This window comes from Myotis lucifugus, unplaced genomic scaffold, assembly GCF_000147115.1.
Source record: "Myotis lucifugus unplaced genomic scaffold, Myoluc2.0 scaffold_567, whole genome shotgun sequence".
NCBI lineage: Eukaryota > Metazoa > Chordata > Mammalia > Chiroptera > Vespertilionidae > Myotis > Myotis lucifugus.
In genome coordinates this window covers 23,508-43,604 of record NW_005871615.1, presented here as the reverse complement: position 1 = coordinate 43,604, position 20,097 = coordinate 23,508, and the positions used below count along the sequence as shown (strand labels likewise).

General features: G+C 54.7%; 1 protein-coding gene across 1 annotated transcript in view; it reads left to right on the top strand.

Moving 5' to 3' along the window:
- Positions 1-1,614: 1,614 nt before the first annotated feature.
- LOC102419880 (solute carrier family 2, facilitated glucose transporter member 9) overlaps positions 1,615-20,097 on the top strand; it is a gene marked incomplete at its 3' end in the record, with an annotated part of 41,719 nt that continues 23,236 nt past the window's right edge. The window contains exons 1-3 of the mRNA XM_023745689.1: positions 1,615-1,731; positions 3,293-3,448; positions 16,201-16,287. Of these exons, the coding sequence (XP_023601457.1) occupies positions 1,615-1,731; positions 3,293-3,448; positions 16,201-16,287 (360 nt within the window). The remainder of the gene's footprint in view (positions 1,732-3,292; positions 3,449-16,200; positions 16,288-20,097) is intronic.

Genomic DNA, 20,097 nt, shown 5'->3' with positions numbered 1-20,097 from the left:
CTCGGCGTGTCAGCATTTTGAAAAACCCTAACTTAACTCTGGTGCCGTGTCACATATAGAAATTTTTTGATATTTGCAACCATAGTAAAACAAATATTTATATTTTTTATATTTATTTTATATATTTAAATGCCATTTAACAAAGAAAAATCAACCAAAAACATGAGTTCGCGTGTCACCTCTGACACGCGTGTCATAGGTTCACCATCACTGCCATAGGCCAACGCCCTATCCACTGAGCCAAACCGGCTAGGGCAGTGTATTTATTATTTTCACTTCTTCTTGTATGAATTTCTTAGTCTTTGGTACGCGGTGGGAGCCCTTGATCTACATCTCAGCAAGCTGACACTGCCTCACGTTGGTTTAAGTATGTTTCACAGGTTTTTCTTAGTCTTCTCATTTTGGGTCTGGGCAACTACAGGAGGCAATTAATCAATGTCCCTCTCCCACATCGATGCTTCTCTCTCTCTCTCTCTCTCTCCTGAGTTTGTCTATCATACCCTGACCAGGTAGCTTCTTTCCTCTCTAAAAATCAATTTAAAAATCAATTTTAAAAATATATATCCTTGGGTGAGGATTTAAAAAAAAAAAGAGTTTGTCTGCCAAGGTAGTTTACACAGGTGTTTATACAATCATTTGTTAAATTGTATATATATATATATTATAAAGATTATGTATCAGGTTATATATAGATTATGTATAATACATCTGTAAATATATTTTTGTAAAATATGATATATTTATATCTATATATATAAAAGCCTAAGTAACCATCGAAACCGAATGGACGACCAAACAGGCTGTGTGGGGTGACCAGTCTGGCAGGGGGGTTAGTGAGGGCCGACCAAATGGCCGAGCAGCAGGCTGTGTGGGGCAACCAGGACGGCGGGGGCGGGGGCGGGGGGGGGGTGGCAGTTGGGGGAAGTGAGCAGAAGGAACCTCATGCCCTCAGGGCAGAGTCCAGAGTGAGCCCTGCGGGGACTCAGTTCTAGGCGGACGGACGCCTAAACTGGCAGTCGCCGGAACCCCGAGTCACTCGATGTGTTACACTCTGAAATCTTTGAAACTGTTTAGAGATGACTTCAATGCCTACTTTTGATTTGAAAAAAGAAAGGAATTGTTTTACCTTTAACTAATTTGCAGAGTCGATGTTTTGGCGCTGTCTGCCCTGTGCACAGGCCCGCTCCACGGCCACGCCTCCTTCCATCCCATGGGGAAGCTGGCGGGCAAGTGCACCGCGGGCCTCGCCTTTCCTGCCAAAGGGGGTTTTCATGGCTGTCTTCCTGTGGTGAAGGAGCTCTTTCTTTTATAGCATGATCCCCATTGACGGCTGCTCTTTTCTGGGAAGGTGACTGGTTTTGGATATGCCCCAAGTCTCAGTAAACTGCCACACTCGTTCTGAAAGAGCTATTGTTATTTCTTAGGCTTCCTCGGTAGGTGGAGTGACATCTGGAAACCATGTGGCATTTGGGGCTTCCTCCTTCCCAGGGGCCATCACTCTGACTTCCGTCTTCTGGATGCAAGATACTCACAAAGCTTTAACCTTGAGCGTCAGGTAAATCCCGGACTGTCAGCACCTGGCTCGGGCAGGTCCCCTAACCTCTCTGAGCCTCCATGTCCTTCCAGAGCCTGGGTCTGCCATGGAGTCTTCCTCGCCAGGTCACTGTGAAGATGAAACAACGCCTGCCTGTAGCAGCGCCCTCTCCCAGCTCAATCCATGTTAGAGAAAGCGTGAGTATCACTAGAGTTCAACAGGGACTTAAAACGACAGGCAGGGACACCAGGCTGTTCATACCAGATGGGAGATGGGAACAGGCACCTATTGGCATGGGACACATGTCCGCTCATCTCCGGGGATTGTGCTGGGTGCTTTCCAAGCATTTTCTTCTCACCACCCCTCCCCCAGGCTGAGGGAGGCACAATGACCATCCCAACACCCCATACTCACCTGCAGGGAAGTGGGCCTCAAGCCCAGTCCGTCTCCTGCAAAGCCCGTGCCCATCTCTGCTGGTCTGTCCTGGGGCAGGATGGGTCATGCATTCATTCATTCAGCCCAGCGGCTCTCAACCCTGGCCGCAGGCTAGGACCACCTGAGGATCCCCCACGATGCATCGCTGCCTGAGCTCTGCCTCACACCAAATGCACCCGCCTCTCCAAGGGTGGCTCTGGCACCCAGATCTTTTCAAGGCTCCCCGCGTGACTGCTATGACCAGGCTGAAGAGACGCTGGTGACCCCAGTGTGGCACCTGCAGCATTGACACATCAGACAGTAATCGCGGAAGCCTGGCCTCACCTCCCGCTTTGTCGTCAAGTACCTCGTCGTCACTGCCTGTGATAATTAGTTGTATGTGTCAGCTGGGCTGGGCCACGGGGCCTAGATATTTGGTCCAATGTTATTCTGGATGTTTTGGTGATGGTATTTTGGAGATGAGATCAACATTTAAATCTGAGGACTTTGAGGAACGCAGATGTCCCTCCCTAGTGTGGGTGGGCCTCATCCGATCAGTTGATGGCCCAGATAGAGAAACGACTAACTTTCCCTGATCTGGAAGGGATTTCTCAGCAGCCTTTGGACTCAGAGCCACTCTGCCCTGGGTCTTAGGCCTGCTGGCCCGCCCTGCAGATTTGGGACTTCTAATCTCCATGTATTGCATGAGCCAATTCCTTAAAATAAATTTCTTTTTATACACACACGCATCCTGTTCGTTCTGGTTTTCTGGAGAACCCTGACTCATACAGGGCCACGAGCAAAACTGGCCTCTTGTTGAATGTGGCCATACATAAACATCCAACTCACATTCTTCTATGGACAACCACGCCTGGAGAAGGAGGGGCTAGAAGCACGGGGTTCCCGGGCCAGGGCAGACCGCTACATGGCACTTGGTCTCACTGACACAGAAGCACAGAGACGGAAATACCATCTCCTGAAGTTATTCCATAACCAGGGACAGGACTCAGTGGGATTAATACAGCGGCTCCTGCCTAGGGCGATTCGGCATCCCAGGCGACAGTTGGCAATTATGGAGGCATGTGTGGTCTGGTCAGGGCACAATAGACGAACTCAGGAGACCTTGCCGCTGGCATCTAGCAGGTAGCGGCCAGGGATGCTCTAAACACCCTCTGAACGAAAGCACAGGCCAGCCCCTGTGTCAGATACGCCCGCCGAACGTGTAGCAGGTGCCAAGGTTGAGAAAGCCTGGGTTTGGATGGGGAAACACTTGCTAAGGAAATTAACTTAGGGAGGAGCGAGGAGCCTAAAAAGGCAGCAGGAGTCTGATAGACGGACTGGAAGAACAGGCTGGAGGAAAACATTGCCGAAAAGGCCAGGGAGCTCCGGGAAGTTCTTAAGAATCCAGCCTGTGAACGTCACGGTGCCACGTGTGGCTTAAACTGCGCTCCTCCCACGGGGAGTCCTGGCTCTTTGAGTCTTAGCGTGAGACCAGAGGTGGTGAGTAGCATCTTGTGTTTTTAATTTGGGGAGCAATCTGTTAAACTCATGGGGGGGTGCTCTGTGGGGAAGCTAGGAGGGCAGAGGTCTGGTCCTCTCTCTGCTAACGCTGGCCTTTGGTCCCCTCGGTGGGGATGTGGGTGTGGGGAACTCTGGGGCAAACTCTCCCCAGCGAAGCAGAGTCATTACTTAAGCCCCGATCACTCTGCTTCTGGAGACAGGAGCGAGCGGAACGCACGCTCCCAGGCCCCGAGGGGACAGGGCAGGTATGAGGGCGCTCCTGCAGGGCGGCCGGGCTGCGGAGGGTCTGGGTCTCCATCCTGGTGGAACGCTCCCTATGGGTCGGAATAAACAGATGTTTATGAGGTTGAGTAACGTGGTCAAGGTCATTCTGCTTGTTCAGGGTGAGGCCGCAGGCCAGCTTCGGCTCTGCTGAACGCCTACATCAGCGTGTCGTCCACTAGGCGCCCCCTCCGCCCGCCCCTCTTCATAATGAGAAGAGGGCGAGCGGGAGAGAACCCTTTCCATCACATTGACGAGCCTTCCGTTGCGTGTTCCTTCCTTCTTCCTTCGTAGAGAAGAGCAACAGGACAGGCAGGCGCTACTGAAAAAGGTTAGCGGGCGTGGGCCGCGGAGTCAGCTTGACCTTCTAGAATTCTGACCTTAGTGAAGGTCTTACCTGGCCCCCATGATGCGTGCTGTCCATAACAAAACTTCTTTTTAAAAATATATATATATACATTTTTATTGATTTCAGAGACGAAGGGAGGGGGAAGGAGATAGAAACACCATCGATGAGAGAGAGAATCATGGATCGTCTGCCTCCTGCACGCCCCCTAGTGGGGATTGAGCTAGTGACCCAGGCATGTGCCCTTGACCAGAATCAAACCCTGGACCCTTTAGTCCGCAGGCCGACGCTCTATCCACTGAGCAAAACCGGCCAAGGCAACAAAACTTCTTAAAGAAAAAGAGCAGCTAACCTATGTGAAGCCACTGCCAGGCACCGGTCTGAGGACTTCTCATGTCAGTGTTAGCAAACAGCCCTCAGGGCGGCCCTGTGAAGCAGGGAGGGTGTTTACGTCTCCGCGCCCCAAAGGAAGGGTGAACAAGCCAGAGAGGGGAAGTGACTGGCCCAAGGTCACGCAGCTGGCAGCTGGCATCGGAGCCCAGGCCGTGTGCGTGTGGGCCCACTGCCGGCCATGGGAGCTATAGGGGGCTTGGCCCGACTCCTGCTCTGCTCCCTGCTAACCACATTGTGGATGATCTTGGCCTCAGTTGTGTTCACTGTGAAAACATGGATAAAGATGGTGTTTCCTCCTGGTGTTGGGAGGTGTGACATCTGCTCAGTAATCAAAGTTTCATCAACGCTGAATTGCTCACCTGCTCCCTTAGGGATCAATGCTAGGTGCCCAGACGCCCCTGGGGCTCTGTGTTTGGCACATGGTCAGGGTGACCCCAAGGAGGGGCTGTTGGCTGGGGATTCGGGGTGGGGGGTGGGGGTGACTGCATTGAAGAGGAAAGAGGAGGGCTAAGACCCCAGGCTCCGGCAGGGGGACAAGGTGAGCTCAGCCAGCTGACCAGGGGCCTGGAAGACCCAGCCAGGCGCCTTCACAGGTAGAGGGAAGGGGAGGATCTGGGGGCTCGAATGGGGGAAGGAAAGACACAGGAGAGAACCCAGGCTTGGAACCAGACAGCTCTGAGTTCAAATCTCACCTCATCTCCGTCCTTGCAGCGTGACCTTGACACAGTCCTCACGCTGCCCTCTCTCAGCCATGGGCTCTCCGTGTCCTTGTGGCTGAGGACCCGGTGAGAGGAGCTGGGTTTTATCTCTGTGGTCATTTTTTTTAAAAAATAATAAAGCCATATTTTTCTTAACTGACTTTTCTAAGACCAAAATAGGTTTCTCTAATGAACTGTTAAAAATAAGAATTGGAAGAGAATGACATCAGATGAGAGAGGCGAAGGCACACACTTTATTTCTTTGTTTCTCTGCGCTCGCCTGTCTCCAGCAGACAGCCAGGGCCGGCACGTGACGGGGGAGCCTGCCACGGGGCCTAGAAATAGAACCACTGCTCTCTGGGGCCCTGGGCCCCTCCCCCGCTGCCCCCCCCAGAGGCAGCCAGTCTTCCAGTTTTACACATGAATGTTCAAATGCAGGGGGTGGGGAGGGGGGGGAATGAAAAGCGGTGACCTGAAGCATTGCGGGAGAGAGGGTGGCCTGGGACGGGCGTCGCTAATGACAGGTGTCAGGCATTAGCCAGGTGGCTGAAGGGGCGCGGAGTGGACGTGCGTGGATTAGTGGGGACCGACCCCTCGTGGAGGCCCTGGCTCCGCTCCTGTTTGCAGGGTGAGTGTGCGCAATCAGTGACCTGCAGCCGCGGCTCTGAGCAGACCCTGGCGTAAGGGTCAAAGGTCGTCTCGACCTGGGGGGGGCCTCTCCTTCCCGCGCCCTCTGGCACTGCGCTCGCTTGCGGTGATGCGTTTCACTTCGCCAGCCCATGTTTTGGAAACATGGGTGAGGTGCTCGGCCCCACGGCACGGCCGGAACTGTCCGTGTCTGGGTCCCCGTGAGAACCTGCTGGGTGCGGTCAGCCTGCCGTCACCCACGTTTCACTGAGCGCCTTCCATGAGGCAGACACCCCGCCGGCTGCTGGGGGTACATCTGAGCGAGGCAGACAGCCCCTGCTCGGGAAGACAGCCGGCACCAGTCCACAGACAGGAGGCGGTCAGGAGTGGCAGGGACCAGGAAGGACAAAAACCAGGCGCGGATGGAAAGGGAGGACAGGACAGTGTCCTCCAAGCAGCGGGAAGCCAAGAGCACTGCCTTTGCGGCCGAGCCCTCAGCCATCGCCTGTGGACTTAACGATCTCTACCTGCTTTCTCAGCACTGTGTGTTCCCTTTAAAAAATTTATCACCAGGCCTCGAAGTTACTGCCGGGCCCGTCTCCCTGATTAGACTGTAACCTCTGTGATAAGGGACTGGTTCCTCTTTCTTGTATCGTCTTCATTCACCCACTCGCTCAGCCCTGCGTCCACTCAGCTCACGTTTATGGGGTGCTTCCCGTGTGCCCGATACCGAGATGAGCCCCCGGACAAAGAGTGGGCACTCAGTACCTGCCTCCTTTTTTCGATTGAGATGTAATTGACATAGAACATTGTATCCGTTGTAGGTATACGACATACATGACTTGGTGTATACGTAGGTACTGCGGAAGGACCACCGCGGTGAGTTCAGGTAGCACCCGTCACCGCACAGACACAAGGATTGCTTTCTGGTGAGAGCTTGGAAGAGAGGCTCCACGACACACAGTGTGTGCGTGAGGAGTTGCCTTCCCAGTATCACAGACGAGGAAACCCAGCCTCGGATGTCAGGAAACTTGTTCAGGGCCACCCAACCTGCAAGCAGTGGGCCAAACGTTGCCAGCTCTCCTTTCTCTATCGTAACTGTTATGCTGTAATTTTTTCCTTTATTACAAAAATTGTGAACGTGTAAAGGGCCGGGTTAATTGTGAGTTCTGGTTGAACAGCGACAGCTCACATCCATCCACGGCATTATCCCCGTAGACCAGCCGTGGGCAAACTACGGCCCACGGGCCGGATCCGGCCTGTTTGAAATGAATAAAACTAAAAAAAAAAAAAGACCGTACCCTTTTATGTAATGATGTTTACTTTGAATTTATATTAGTTCACACAAACACTCCATCCATGCTTTTGTTACGGCCCTCCGGTCCAGTTTAAGAACCCATTGTGGCCCTCGAGTCAAAAAGTTTGCCCACCCGTGCCGTAGACCAAGCATGTCAAACTCAAAGGCTAACACGGGCCACATAAACAAGGCACGCGGCCCATGGAGTTTGACACACTTGCTGTTCAGTGGTTCTCAATCTTCTGGCCCTTTCAATACAGTTCCTCATGTTGTGACCCAACCATAAAATTATTTTCGTTGCTGCTTCATAACTGTAATGTTGCTACTGTGATGAATCGTCATGTAAATATCTGATATGCAGGATGGTCCTAGGCGACCCCTGTGAAAGGGTCGTTCGACCGCCAAAGGGGTCATGACCCACAGGTTGAGAACCGCTGCTGTAGACTGTCTGAGGCAGCCACGCAGCTGAGCCCTCCCGAGGATCCTTGAGTCCCTGCCGCGGCCCGTGAGCTGGGGTTTGCTGCTTTCATTCCCCTGTCACAGGTGCGGATGCCCAAGAGCAGAAAGATGCAGTAATGGCTCGGGGCCAAGCAGCCCAGAGCAAATGAGCTGGGACACCTACCGCTGACCCAGGGCTGTGCTCCTGCCAGCTCACTGCCCCAGGAGGGCGGGCTGAGCGTGGGCCCAGGGCCAAGGAGGACAGTGCGAGGGAGCGGCCGCAGCGTGGGAAGGAGGCCTTGAGCTGGTCTCGAGCTGAGTCACTGAGAGAGGTGGTGCGTGGTACCTGAGGGCGCAAAGGCCAGGCATCTGGGTGCCACAGCAGAAAAAGCCCAGCCCAGTGGCAAGGATGCTGCTTGGCAGGCCACGTCCCTGCTGCCAGGCCGGGGACCTCGGAAATCGCCTGCCAGCCGGGTTCTCCGGGGGGTGGGGCCCAGATAAAAACCAGGTGATAACAGGTGGCGCCTGCATGATAAACAGCAGGCAAAGGGGCCTGCGCTGGACACTGAGGGTTTCAGCTTAGGCCTCGTTTATAAAACAGGGTGCTCTCTCCGGGAGATTCCTGGGTAGGTCTGGGCGGTTTCTTGGGAAAGGCAGGCTCTGGCTGAGTTTTGAGGGAAGAGAATGTCGGAGCCGCAGAACAGAGGGAGGAGGAACGCAGTCCCAGTCCAGGGCTGGGGTGAGGGTGGGGTCTCGGGAGGTGGGTGCGGGACAGCAGGGCTGGGGATGGGTGGGCAGACGAGACCCAACATCCAGCTTCCCGTGCAAGACAAACAATCTTCGCTCTCGGCAGTAATGTCACCCAGGATAACAGACTCGGTCAGTCATCACGAGCCCCTAAGAGCAGAACTTCTGCTTCTCAGGGCACAGGACAAAAAGAGGAAATGGAGTGAGACTTTCAGAGGCTCTTTGGCCCCTGGAGAGGATGGAGAGAGGCTTATGGGGTCCCCCGAAGGGCCTGACTCTGCACCCATCTAATTCCATTGTAGCGCTCCGCCTGCAGAGAGAAGTTTAGATTGTTCTTCCCAAAAGGAAACGGTGGTTTGGCATGGCGCCAAGGAGGCCTTCCAGAACGATCTTTTTAAAATCTGCCACCTCCCCATCTCTGCCACCAACCCAGCGTCCTGGCCCCGTTCTCCCGTTTTCCCACAGCACCTGTCACGGTCCATCGCCCTGTGTCACTCATGCATGTGCTTGGTGTAGGGTCTGTCTCCCTCCCTAGAAAGGAAGCTCCATGAGGGCGGGAATTTCTGGCTGGGAGTCATCACTCTCCACCCCGGGGCCTAGGACAGTGCCTGGGCTGCAGGCCCAGTCAGTGTGTGTGGAGTGAATGAAGGAACAGGTTCCATGTGATTACAGCTCTCCGTGTATCTGTCTCCCTCCTATGACTGTGAGCTCCTTCCAGGAGGGACTTGATCTGTTTCATGTCTGTATCTCCAGCAACTATCCAGCAGCCTCGCCTGACTCTTAGTAAGTCCTCAGGAAGCCTTTTTAAATAATCTATAATAATAAAAGCATAATATGCTAATTAGACTGGACGTCCTTCCAGACAACCTTCCGGACAAAGCCTGGTCTGCGAGGGAAGCCCAGGTCCCAGGTACCAGAGGGAAGCCGGTGCTGGCAGCCAGGGGAAGGAAGGCCTACTCTTGCACGAATTTCGTGCATTGGGACTCTAGTAAATGAATAAGAGAATGAGTGGATGGGTGGGTGGATGGATGGATGGGTGAATGCATGGAAGGATGGATGGATGGAAGGAAGGATGGACGGTTGGATGGATGGACAGATGGAGGGGTGGATGGATGGAAGTATGGAAGGATGGATGGATGGATGGATGGATGGATGGATGGATGGATGGAAGGATGGACAGGTGATTTCTTTTCTAGAGGAGAGTTTGCTTGGCGAAATGCCTCAAACAGGTGTCCATGTGTGGCCTGGCCTGTGGCTGCTCCTCAGGTTGGAAGGTTTAGAGTCCCATGAGCTCATTTGGGGCTGGATGAGTTGAACAAGGTGGTTGAGTCCAGCTAGTCAGGGCAAAACAGTGAGGTCGATGGGGGTGTCAGTCTTGACTCTGCCCCTCCCTTGCTCTGCCTCTTTGCCCCTCACCAACCTGGAGAGAGAACTCACCTTCCCTGGCCTGCCCTCCTCACACTGTGGCACAGAGGGCATCCCCTGCTGGCTCCCCTGTCCCCTCCCCAGCAGCTGCTCCTCAAGAAACAGAAGGAAAGAGGCCCAGCGCCCAGAGCACTTGTATTTGCTCTTTTGTTTTTCCTCCCTGTCCCCTTGCCCTGACCCAAGCTTTGTCAGACCCAGAAAAGTAACTGGAAGGCTGAGGTGCTGTGGGTGTCCCCACTTAGAAGAGTTGTCACAGGGCCACAGAAATGACAGCTGGCTGAGCGAGGGGTCCTGGGAGCAGGTGCTGGGTCAGTGCCCCTGGTAGCAAGGAAGGTCCCCTCAGCATTCCCCGTCCTTGGTGCAGGGCGTGAGGCAGGGACTCTCCCTGAGCAGGGAAACAGTCTTTGCTGCCTTAGGGCAGAGCATCAGCCTGAACTCTGTATGCACAACCTCAGCTGGGAAGGTGGGCCAGCAGCTGGGGCTCCAAGGTCAAATGGATCTCAGAGAGTTCATCCATCTGGCAGGGAGGAGGGTCCTTCATCTTAACCCTCAAGGTAAGAGCCAGTATAGGCCACAGACTCAGAACTCTGTGGAGCACACAACCCAAAGGGACCCATGATTCTGTCCATTTACTTTTTCTATTTATGTTTCATGACCGTGTAGGTGTAAGTGTAGGTGATGATGGTGATGGTGATGGTGGTGCTGATGGTGGTGGTGATGGGGATAGTGGTGGTAATGATGGTGGTGGTGATGGTGATAGTGGTGGTGATGGTGATGGTGGTGCTATGAGGGGCAGGGGCAGAGGCAGGGAGAAGAGGCAAGAGGCCACGGTAGTAGTTCAGACTCGGGTGGAAGAGATGCTTTTGATGAAAAGTGGTCAGATTCTGGATGGATCTCAGGGTTAAGTTGGGGTGTGGAGAGTGCGAAGAATGGCGATGTCATTTACCTGGAAGGTAAAGATGTAGAGGAGCAGGTTTGGAGGGGAGCAGGGGAGTCTAATAGAATGGGGGGAGTCAGCATACAGATGGGATGGGAGACCCTGTGCAGTGAGTGCAGAGAGAAGAGGGGGCGGGGGTGGGGGCGGGGGTGGGGAGGGGAGGAAGAGGAGAAGGTAGGGAAGGGGGAGAGGAGGAGGCCCCACAGAAGAACATGGAAGGAGGCCAGTGAAAAGGGAGAGAACCGGGCAGGAGCTCAGTGAAGTAGCTCCCATGAGCCTGTGCAAGTCTAAGGAAGATGCGAGCTGGCCAGCATCCAGTCCACAGCCTTTTCTTCGACATCCAAACCACGTACCGAGTCTCCCCAGGAATCCCAAGGTCATCAAGGCCCACACAGGGCGGCCAAAGCCTCCCACAGGATTGTTAGTCAACTCTGGTCTAGCCAAACAAGAAACTGGGAGGAGCGCTGAAGGAGCAGCTAAGTATAAATATTTATCCTGGACACGCTCAATTTCATGAATGATTGACTTACCGGTGTTAAAAATAGGTCCCATTCACGAGTCTCTGCCAGGTGTTGGTGTTATGTCCACACGTTATCATTCCTCCTCCCGCAGGGACATATTGTCATGCTTGTGACACGGGTAAGGAAGCTGAGGTCAACGGAGTCGCTCAAGGTCACACACTGGTTGGTGGCAGTCAGGGATGGAAGCTGAGTCATATTGGGCCAAAGCCGCGTCCGTCCCGCTAAACCACATTGATGCACAGGAGGAGGGTCTGAATCCTGGCTGAGGGGTCTGACTCTAGGAAAGCCACTGCCTGGCCTGTTTTTTGCTGTAGGAAGTCACTGGAGATGCCGCTGGATGGAACCGTCTGGGGGGCGGGGGGTGAGCAGGGACAGCTGTCGGGAGGCCATGGCAGGCAGTCTCCCAGGTGACAGAGGATGTCATCTGCCCCGGATAGAACTGAGAGCAGAAGCGACGAGTTTTGATGATTTGGACAGGCACTAGGAGGGAGTCTGGAGGAAAGAAAGCGTCTTTGATACTTGGGGGGCTGGAGGGGCTGGAACATGGACATCGGAAGTGTAGTTTAGGACCTGCTGTGTTCAAGACGCTGCTTAGCCACATGGGGGCACTGACTGGAGGGTGGACATATGCATCTGGACCTGGAGGAGACGTCTGAGCCAGAGGGACAGAATTGGGGGTCAGCAGCATATCATTGGTTTTAAGGCTGCTACCCGTCTGGATGAGTCACTCATGGGAAGAGTGTGGGTAGAACAGAAGGGGGCTTTGGGCTGCGTCCTGGGACCCTCCACCACGAGGTCTGGTAGGCGAGGGGAGCAGCTGAATGGACTAAGAAGGGGTGACCAGGGAGGCGGAGGGAAGACCGGGCCAGTGTAGTGGCTGCAAAGGACGTTTCTAGGAGGACCCAGCGGAAGAGGAGTGGTCAGCTTCATCCAAGCCGCAGGGAGGTGATAGGACTTGACTACTGACCATGGAGCCTGGGTGTCCTCAGAAACGCAGCGTGAGTGGTGTGGTGGGTCAACCCCCCTCTGGGCGGCAGCTGAGGAGAGAGCGGGGACAGTGGGTTCTCTTTGGGAGATTCTGCTGCGGCAGAGAGCATGGGAAGCAGGTGACCACAGGAGGCCTGGGGCCAGCAGACGTGTTGTTGTTTTTAAACTGAGGTGAAACTCCCTTACTATCAAACTAACCATTGTATTTGATTTGTTAATTAACCATTTTATTTTTTTAAATATATTTTTATTGATGTCAGAGAGGAAGAGAGAGGGAAAGAGAGATAGAAACATCAATGATGAGAGAGAATCATTGATCAGCTGCCTCCTGCACGCCCCCCTCTACTGGGGATCAAGCCTACAACCCAGAATTGAACCTTCGACCTCCTGGTTCATAGGTTGACGCTCAACCACCAAGCCACGCTAATGAACCATTTTAAAGTGAACAGTTCAGTGGCACCGAGCGCTTTCACAGTGCCGTGCAGCCACACCTGTCTAGTTCCCCAACATTTTCACCATCCCCCAAAGCCAACCCCTCCCCCATTAAATAGCTGCTCCCCTTCCCACCCGCCCCCAGCCCCTGGCCACCACTCAGCTGCTTCCTGCCTCTGTTGTTTCACCTGAGCATTGCACTGACAGGGAATGATGAAACAGGTGACCTTCTGCGTCAGGCTCCTTTCTCTTAGCACAATGGTCTCAAGGTCCTTCCACGTTGTTGCACGTATCAGATCGTCATTCCTTTGTGTGGATAAACCACAACCGCTTATCCTCTCCTTTGCCAACGGGCATCTGGCCTGTCCCGCCTCTTGGCTTCTGTGAACAGAGCTGCTGTGAGCATTCGTGCACACGTGTTTGTCTTGAACACCTGTCAGCAGGTCTGGGTGTGCACCTGGGATTGGAGTGGCTGGACCACATGGGGATCCTGTGTCTAATTGTTCAGACACCACCCAGCTCCTTTCCGCAGCAGCTAACCCCGTTACATCCCCACCAGCAACGTCCGAGGGCTCCCATTTCTCCACATCCTCACCTTTTGGGTTAGTTTGTTTTTATTGGTGATATTAAGACATTTGTGTTCCTAGCCTGGAACAGAGATGGAGAAATGGAGGCTGCTGCAGAGAAATAGGACAGTTGCTGGAGAGAAATTCGAGAGAAGGTGGGAAGGATGAGCCGACGAAACCCAGGAGTGGGGGGCCTCCGAAGTGGGCAGTCTGGATGCTGGGCTGCCAAGAGCAAAAGAGAGATTCTCTGAACTCTAGGACCTGAGGCTCCTGGTGGGCGTGTTCTCTGGGATGGAGCCTTCCCACAGTGATCCCGGTCGGGCCGGCAGAGTGGGTGGTCTTTTTTTTTCTTTTTAATATATTTTATTGATTTCAGAGAGGAAGGAAGAGGGAAAGAGAGATAGAAATATCAATGATGAGAGATAATCATTGATCACTTGCCTCCTGCACACCCTCTACCCGGTGGAGCCAGCAGCCTGGGCATGTGCCTGACTGGGAATTGAACCCGTGACCCCTTGGTTCATGGGTCGACCCTCAGCCACTGAGCCACATCGGCCAGGTATGAAACCTCAGTTCTCATTCACAAGCCGTGCTGCTTCGGGCAAGTGGGCTGACTTCCAGAACCCAGCTGTGCTCAGCCATAGCGTGGAAATAAAACATCAGGATCTGCCTTTTGCAGTAAGTAAGGCTACTTACAACCAGCACCTGGCAGACAGCAGGTGCTTATTGAACGTAGTCCCCTTACCTTGGCTCATTCTTCTGCCCAGACTCTGAATTACCCAATAGCAGTAACAGGTGTACCCTTCTCAGTATCTAGCAGTACGATGGCCACATAGTAGGTGCTCCGTAAATATTGGAAAAAGAAAAAAGATCCAAGAATAAAAATAATGATCAAAAAAGAGATTTCCCGCCCTAACCGGTTTGGCTCAGCGGGAAGAGCACCAATCAGCCTGCGGAATGAAGGGTCCCGGGTTCGATTCCGGTCAAGGGCATGTACCTCAGTTGCAGGCTCCTCCCCGGCCCGGGCCCTGGTCAGGGCTGTGCAGGAAGCAACCAATCAATGTGTTTCTCTCACATCAATATTTCTCTCTTTCCCTCTCTCTTCCACTCTTTCCAAAAAATCAATGGAAAAAAATATCCTCAGGTGAGAATTTTTTTTTTTAAAAAGGGATTTCTCAATAATAATAATAGCAAAGGGGAATGTTTACTCGGTGCTTGCGACAGGACAGGCATTGCCACAGGCAGCATCTCATTCAATCTGCACATGACCTTGAGACGAGTCCTCCCCTACTTCATAGAGCGCACGTGTCTGGTGTGAGGTGGCTGGGGAGCGGAGGGCCAGCGCTGAGGTCTGACATGGGACCCCAGGCTCCACCGCTCTCTGACACTGTCTATCCGGATGCTGCAGAACCAGTGATTGAACAATCCTGGCGTCAGAGAGCGATTTACTGCGCCTGAAAATGCAACCAAATTCAAGTTTGTGCCGCTGGCCGCACCACGGCCAGTAAGGCGCGTGACAGGTGTTGGGGAGGAAATTCGGAAAGCTGGTGAGCCGAGAGGATGGTGGATGAGCCTCCCAAAGAACCACTAATGAATGCGCAGAATTCGGGCTTTCTTTATGTCAAGGGGAGGGGACGTGGGAGGGACTGAGGTCAGGAGGGGACCGAGGATCTCAGGCATCGAGGAGCCAGCAAGGGCCGGGAGGGGAACTTTGTTCTCGGGCAACAGATTCCAGTTGCTGCGGATTTGGTCTCCGTGTTCCTATAAACCTTGGACAAACACTCGTTATTTTGGTACACACTTCCTTATCGCCCCAGGGGAGGCGATTCCGAGCAAGGAGCTGCGTTTTGTTTTGTTCCGTTTTTGTTTTGTTTTTTTTGTGAAACATAAGCAGACTTCCTCCAATGCTTGTTACGTCTGCGTTCAAGGATAAGCAGCTAAGCAGAAGCAAGTGCCCTAAAGGCTATGGGAACGAGGCAGGCCGAGCAAGGTGAGGTCGGAGAGGCCAGGCCGTTCACCGGCATAGGGAGACAGCGAGAGCGAGGCTGGGCGGCTGCGTGGGCACAGGAGGGTGGGCACCAGCCGGGCATGTGGGAGGCTTGAGAAGATTGGAGAGCAAGGCCCTTCCTTGCCCAGGGCACCTCTGTCTGGGTGCGTTTGCATTGCCTCCAGCACAGCTGACATCCCGGGCACACGAATGCCACCTCGCTGGTGTGCGGCTTGTCAGCCCTCAGAGGCGGGTTGATAAGGGCATCGCGGGCAGATGTCTCCCAGGGCCCAGGTGGCTTCTCCCGGTTCACCAGGCCCACCCCTTGGTCAACACGAAGGCGCTGGGACACGAGATTAGGCAGGGAAAGGCTGTCCGGAGGCTCTCAGTCGATGCCCGGGGGATCGGATGGCCTTTTCCATGTTCCCCACACAGCCCTGTCTCCCAGCATCCCTCTCCCGTGCGGGGGGGACTCCCGGCACCCATCTTTCTGTGCCCCACTTCCCACACCCCCACCTCCCTCTGGGCAGGTGCCTTGGCTGACCCTGGACTGGCACCGGCTGCACAGGCGCACTCTTGGGTCCCTTCCACCGTGCCCGCCCCTCCAGCCCTCTGTCCCACAGGGTCCTGAAGGCTTAGCTCGTGTGCATCACTTTCGACAGGAGTGATGGCGCTCGTGTTCTCTCCACGACTGACCGTCCTGCACCCACAGAGGAGACGTTAACCCCTCCTGGTCCTTTGGGTTGAGGGCTTGACCAGCCTCCATGCATTAGTGTCCTGCATGTCATCTCACCTGACCCTCCCCACAGCCCGGCATGTTGGTCCTACGCCGGTCACAGCTTCACATCAGCGAGAAGGGACCCGGCACCCGGGAAGGTCAACCCGTTAGCCGGCAGGGGCCGAAGCAGCCAGGACACCTCTGCCGTCAGCTCCGGGTCCGGAACTGGCTGACCCGAACCTGCGCATGTGTGTTAATCATTTATCGCTCGTCAGGATAGGCCTCGCGGCCTGTTTACAGCAACAGGAGCGCTGGATGCCATGTAATCATTAACGCTGTTGTCTTTCACAGTTTCCCAGGTTTATATCTGATTTCACCGGGAGCCGGTCTATCTCTTTGCTCTTTAGACGGGGACTGGACAGCGAAGCTCGGGGACAGGTAAGCTACGCTCCCTCGCAGTCCTGGATCGGCTCGGGGGACGGTTTCAGAGGGGACTGGGACCCCTACGAACAGTGAAAGGAGGGGCTTGAAAACGGAGGGACTTGGAAATCAATGTGGTGAAGTCGGAGTTGAGGAAAGCACGTGAAGTGCCTAGCGTGGTGTCCGGCAGATGCGAATGTAACAATGACATTGGCCCTGAGCAATGCCGGCTATTCTTCCCACGGCTGGTGGCCCAGGCTGTAACCTCCCGTCACCCACTCTCTCCCTGCTCCCTTCCTTCCTTCCTTCTCTCTCTCTCTCTCTCTCTCTCTCTCTCTCTCTCTCTCTCTCTCTGTTTTCCACATTCCTTTCCGTTAGCTCGTCTTGGGATCAGCTATAGCTCCATGCCAAATCAGCAGAGAATTAATCCTGAAAATGAAGAGTCAAGCCCCAGCAAGTGTTACTCAGACAGAGCGCTCGGGGACCAGGGTATGTACGGCGTTTGCTGTTCAGGGCTGTCCGCCCGCGGCTTTGGAACCTGGGCTTTGCTCAGGGCAGCGGCGCCCGGCCCTGCAGGGAAGTGGCCACCACTGGCATGTGCCAGGTTTGGGAGAACAAGGCCCGCTGATGTTGCAACCTTCTGCGGGGTATTGACGCATCAGGGCCCGTTCCCTGCCTTGGTCCTTTTACACAACACAAGCTAGTACGTGAGGGTCGGACGTCAAGCCTTCAGGATTCAGATCCAAGCTCTGTGACAGGTCGGTGGGTAAAGACACTTCGAGGCTCACTTGCTTTATTTCTTTTTTCTTTTCTTTTTTTTTTTTTTTTTGAAATGTTTTGATTGATTTCCAGAGAGAGGGGAATGGAGAGGGAGATAGAAATAATGGCTGCCTCCTACACGCCCCGCCCTGGGGATCGAGCCCACAACTGGGGCATGTGTCTGTACTGGGAATCGAACCAGTGACCTCCTGGTGCACGGGTCCACGCTCAATCCCTGAGCCCCACCAGCTGGGCTCACTCGCTTTATTTCGAACAGGCCAGGCCACGTGTCAGACACACATGGTGCCCATGAGGGCTTCATTATTGGCAGAGGCGGCAATAGGAGTAGCGGAGGTAGTTTCATAAGTATTTAACCCCTGGGCGGCGCCCATCAGATCGCCGGGAGCAAGGTCTGCTCTATGGAGCTGCTGGACCGTGGTGGCAGGCGGGCACCCAGGGGCCGGGCCGTGGGTACCCAGCGGTGAGTACGACAGCCCTGTGCCTTCAGAGCGGGCCCGGCCACACCGCCAGGCTCTGGCGTAGGATTGGAGCTGAGAAGCAGCCATGTTGGCATTGTTACTGTGGATCAAAAGGACAGGAAGCTCACGTTTTCAGAACCTCGTTCCCGAGCTTGTATTTACTTTGTCAGGCTATGTTACTTATTTATTATTCTGTTGAAACCTTAGAGCAGTGGTTCTCAACCTGTGGGTCGCGACCCCTTTGGCAGTCGAACGACCCTTTCACAGGGCTCGCCTAAGACCATCCTGCATATCAGATATTTACATTACGATTCATAGCAGTAGCAACATTACAGCTATGAAGTAGCAACGAAAATAATTTTATGGTTGGGTCACAACACGAGGAACTGTATTTAAAGGGCCAGAAGGTTGAGAACCACTGCCCTAGAGAAACAGGTCCAGAGAGGTTAAGTAACTTCCTCCAAGTCACACAGCGAGTGAGCAGTAGGCCCAGGATTTGAAGCCCCGGCTCTATGCTGCCTGGGGCACAAGCTCTCTGCGCCTGGTCATGCTCAGCTCTGTGAGGGTCGCTATAGGGGGTCTCAGACCCCTGCTGCCCACGGCTCCCCTGGGCAGTGGGTCCTCACTGACTTCGAAAACCCCTTCCTTTCCCCGCTGGCCTGGGAATAGATGGGAAGCGGCGGGACCCCGAAGGAAGCACCACCCACCGCCCACACACCTTCCCGGTGCCCGGCTCGTTCCCGTGTTTTCTGGGAAGAACGCAAGCCTCTCCACGGGGCCGGGGCACACCTCCCATCTCGGGCTCCGTTCTGTGGGTTCTTTATGTCGTTTGGATACTATCATCTCCTTTCTAACCGCCCCCCCCCCCGCCCCCCCTCCATCCCTGTCTCCTCCAGCTCGGCCTCCTGAGCCATTTCCCACCCCCACCTGCTCCTTCCAGGTTGGGGCTCTGTAGGGCCCCTCTCTTTCTCCGCTCTCCCTGGCGACCTGACCCATCCTCCCACGCTGTCCACTACCCCGGATTCCTCCCAGCACCACTCTTACTCCTGCTGCCCGAGCGCTACTTGCACCTGGTGCCTCACAAATACTCAGCCTCGACCACATCTCTTACTGCCCGGTCTCCAGCCCAGGGAGCGATCGCTGTCAGTAATTAAACAGCGAGGACTGGCCGGGCGTCCCTCCAGGCCTGTTTTCTAAACGATGCCTCACCTAATGGGAGAGAATGATGACTGCCTTGATCGGTTGATAAGGAAACAGACCTCAGGTTCCTGCAGGGCCACGGCGTGGCATGACTCCAGGGGGACATTTAGCGTCACCTGTGCGAATGGCACTCCCTGGAGCTCCGCGGTGACAGCCTTTCATTCACATAAGCTGGATGGGAATGCAGGCCTAGAGGCGGGCGGGCCGGGCCATGGATGCCCTCGTTCTGGCTCCTTTGCCCAGGCCATCCATCTGACCCCAGTCTGAGTTCTCCCTTCCCCTCTCTGGCACCCCACCCATTCTGTTTCCCAGGCGCCTCTGGGGCCAGGCACTGTGTCAGACTCTGTGGACAGAGAGGTAATCTGCTGTGACCCAGTGTGAGGAGTATATCGGTCAGGGTGGCCCAGGGAGCCAGGTCTATGTGTCTGTATGTTAGATATAGTGATGTGTATAGACAGAGATAGAAGGAGAGAGAGAGAGAGGCATTTTAAGGAATTGGCTCACTTAATTGTGGGTGCTGGCAAGCCCCAAGCCGATTCGTAAGCCAGCATAGAAATTCCAAGATGCCGATGCTGCCGTTTTCACGTGGGAACCACAGATAGAATTTCTATGTTGTTGTCTCAAGGCCAAATTCCTTCCTCTTCGGTGCACCTCTGTGTTTTCACTTGGGGCCCCCAGGCAATGGGAGGAGGTGCCCACAGTATCACGGAGAGTCACCCGGTTTACTTAAAGTGAACATCCTCATTTCTAAAAACCCCAGCAACGGCTTGCCTGCTCTCCAGGTGCCCAACCACAGGCACAGCCTGGCCGAGGTGACCCCTCCAGAGAACCACCAGGACCAGAACGCGTCCCAGGCACTGGGGACACAGGAGAGCAGTCAGCAGGTCGGCCCAGCTCTGGGGGCTCATGGGACAGGCTAGGGGAGGCCGGGAGGAAGCGACTCAGATGCACCAGAGGGGCAGGGCGGAGCGAAGCCGGGAGCCATGCAGGTGAGACGGGGAAGGAGGACAGGACTCCGGCCACGGGGCAGCTGGAGAAGCACCGAGGGGGCAAGGAGGGCAGTCCAGCGAGCTGAGTGTCCCTGGGGGGTGCTGAGCTGAGTATCCCTGGGGGGTGCTGAGCTGAGTGTCCTTGGGGGGTGCTGAGCTGAGTATCCCTGGGGGGTGCTGAGCTGAGAGTCCCTGGGGGGATGCTGAGCTGAGTGTCCCTGGGGGGTGCTGAGCTGAGTATCCCTGGGGGGTGCTGAGCTGAGTGTCCCTCGGGGGGTGCTGAGCTGAGTGTCCCTGGGGGGTGCTGAGCTAAATATCCCTGGGGGTGCTGAGCTGAGTGTCCCTGGGGGGTGCTGAGCTGAGGTTCCTGGGGGGGGCTGAACTGATGTCCCTGGGGGGTG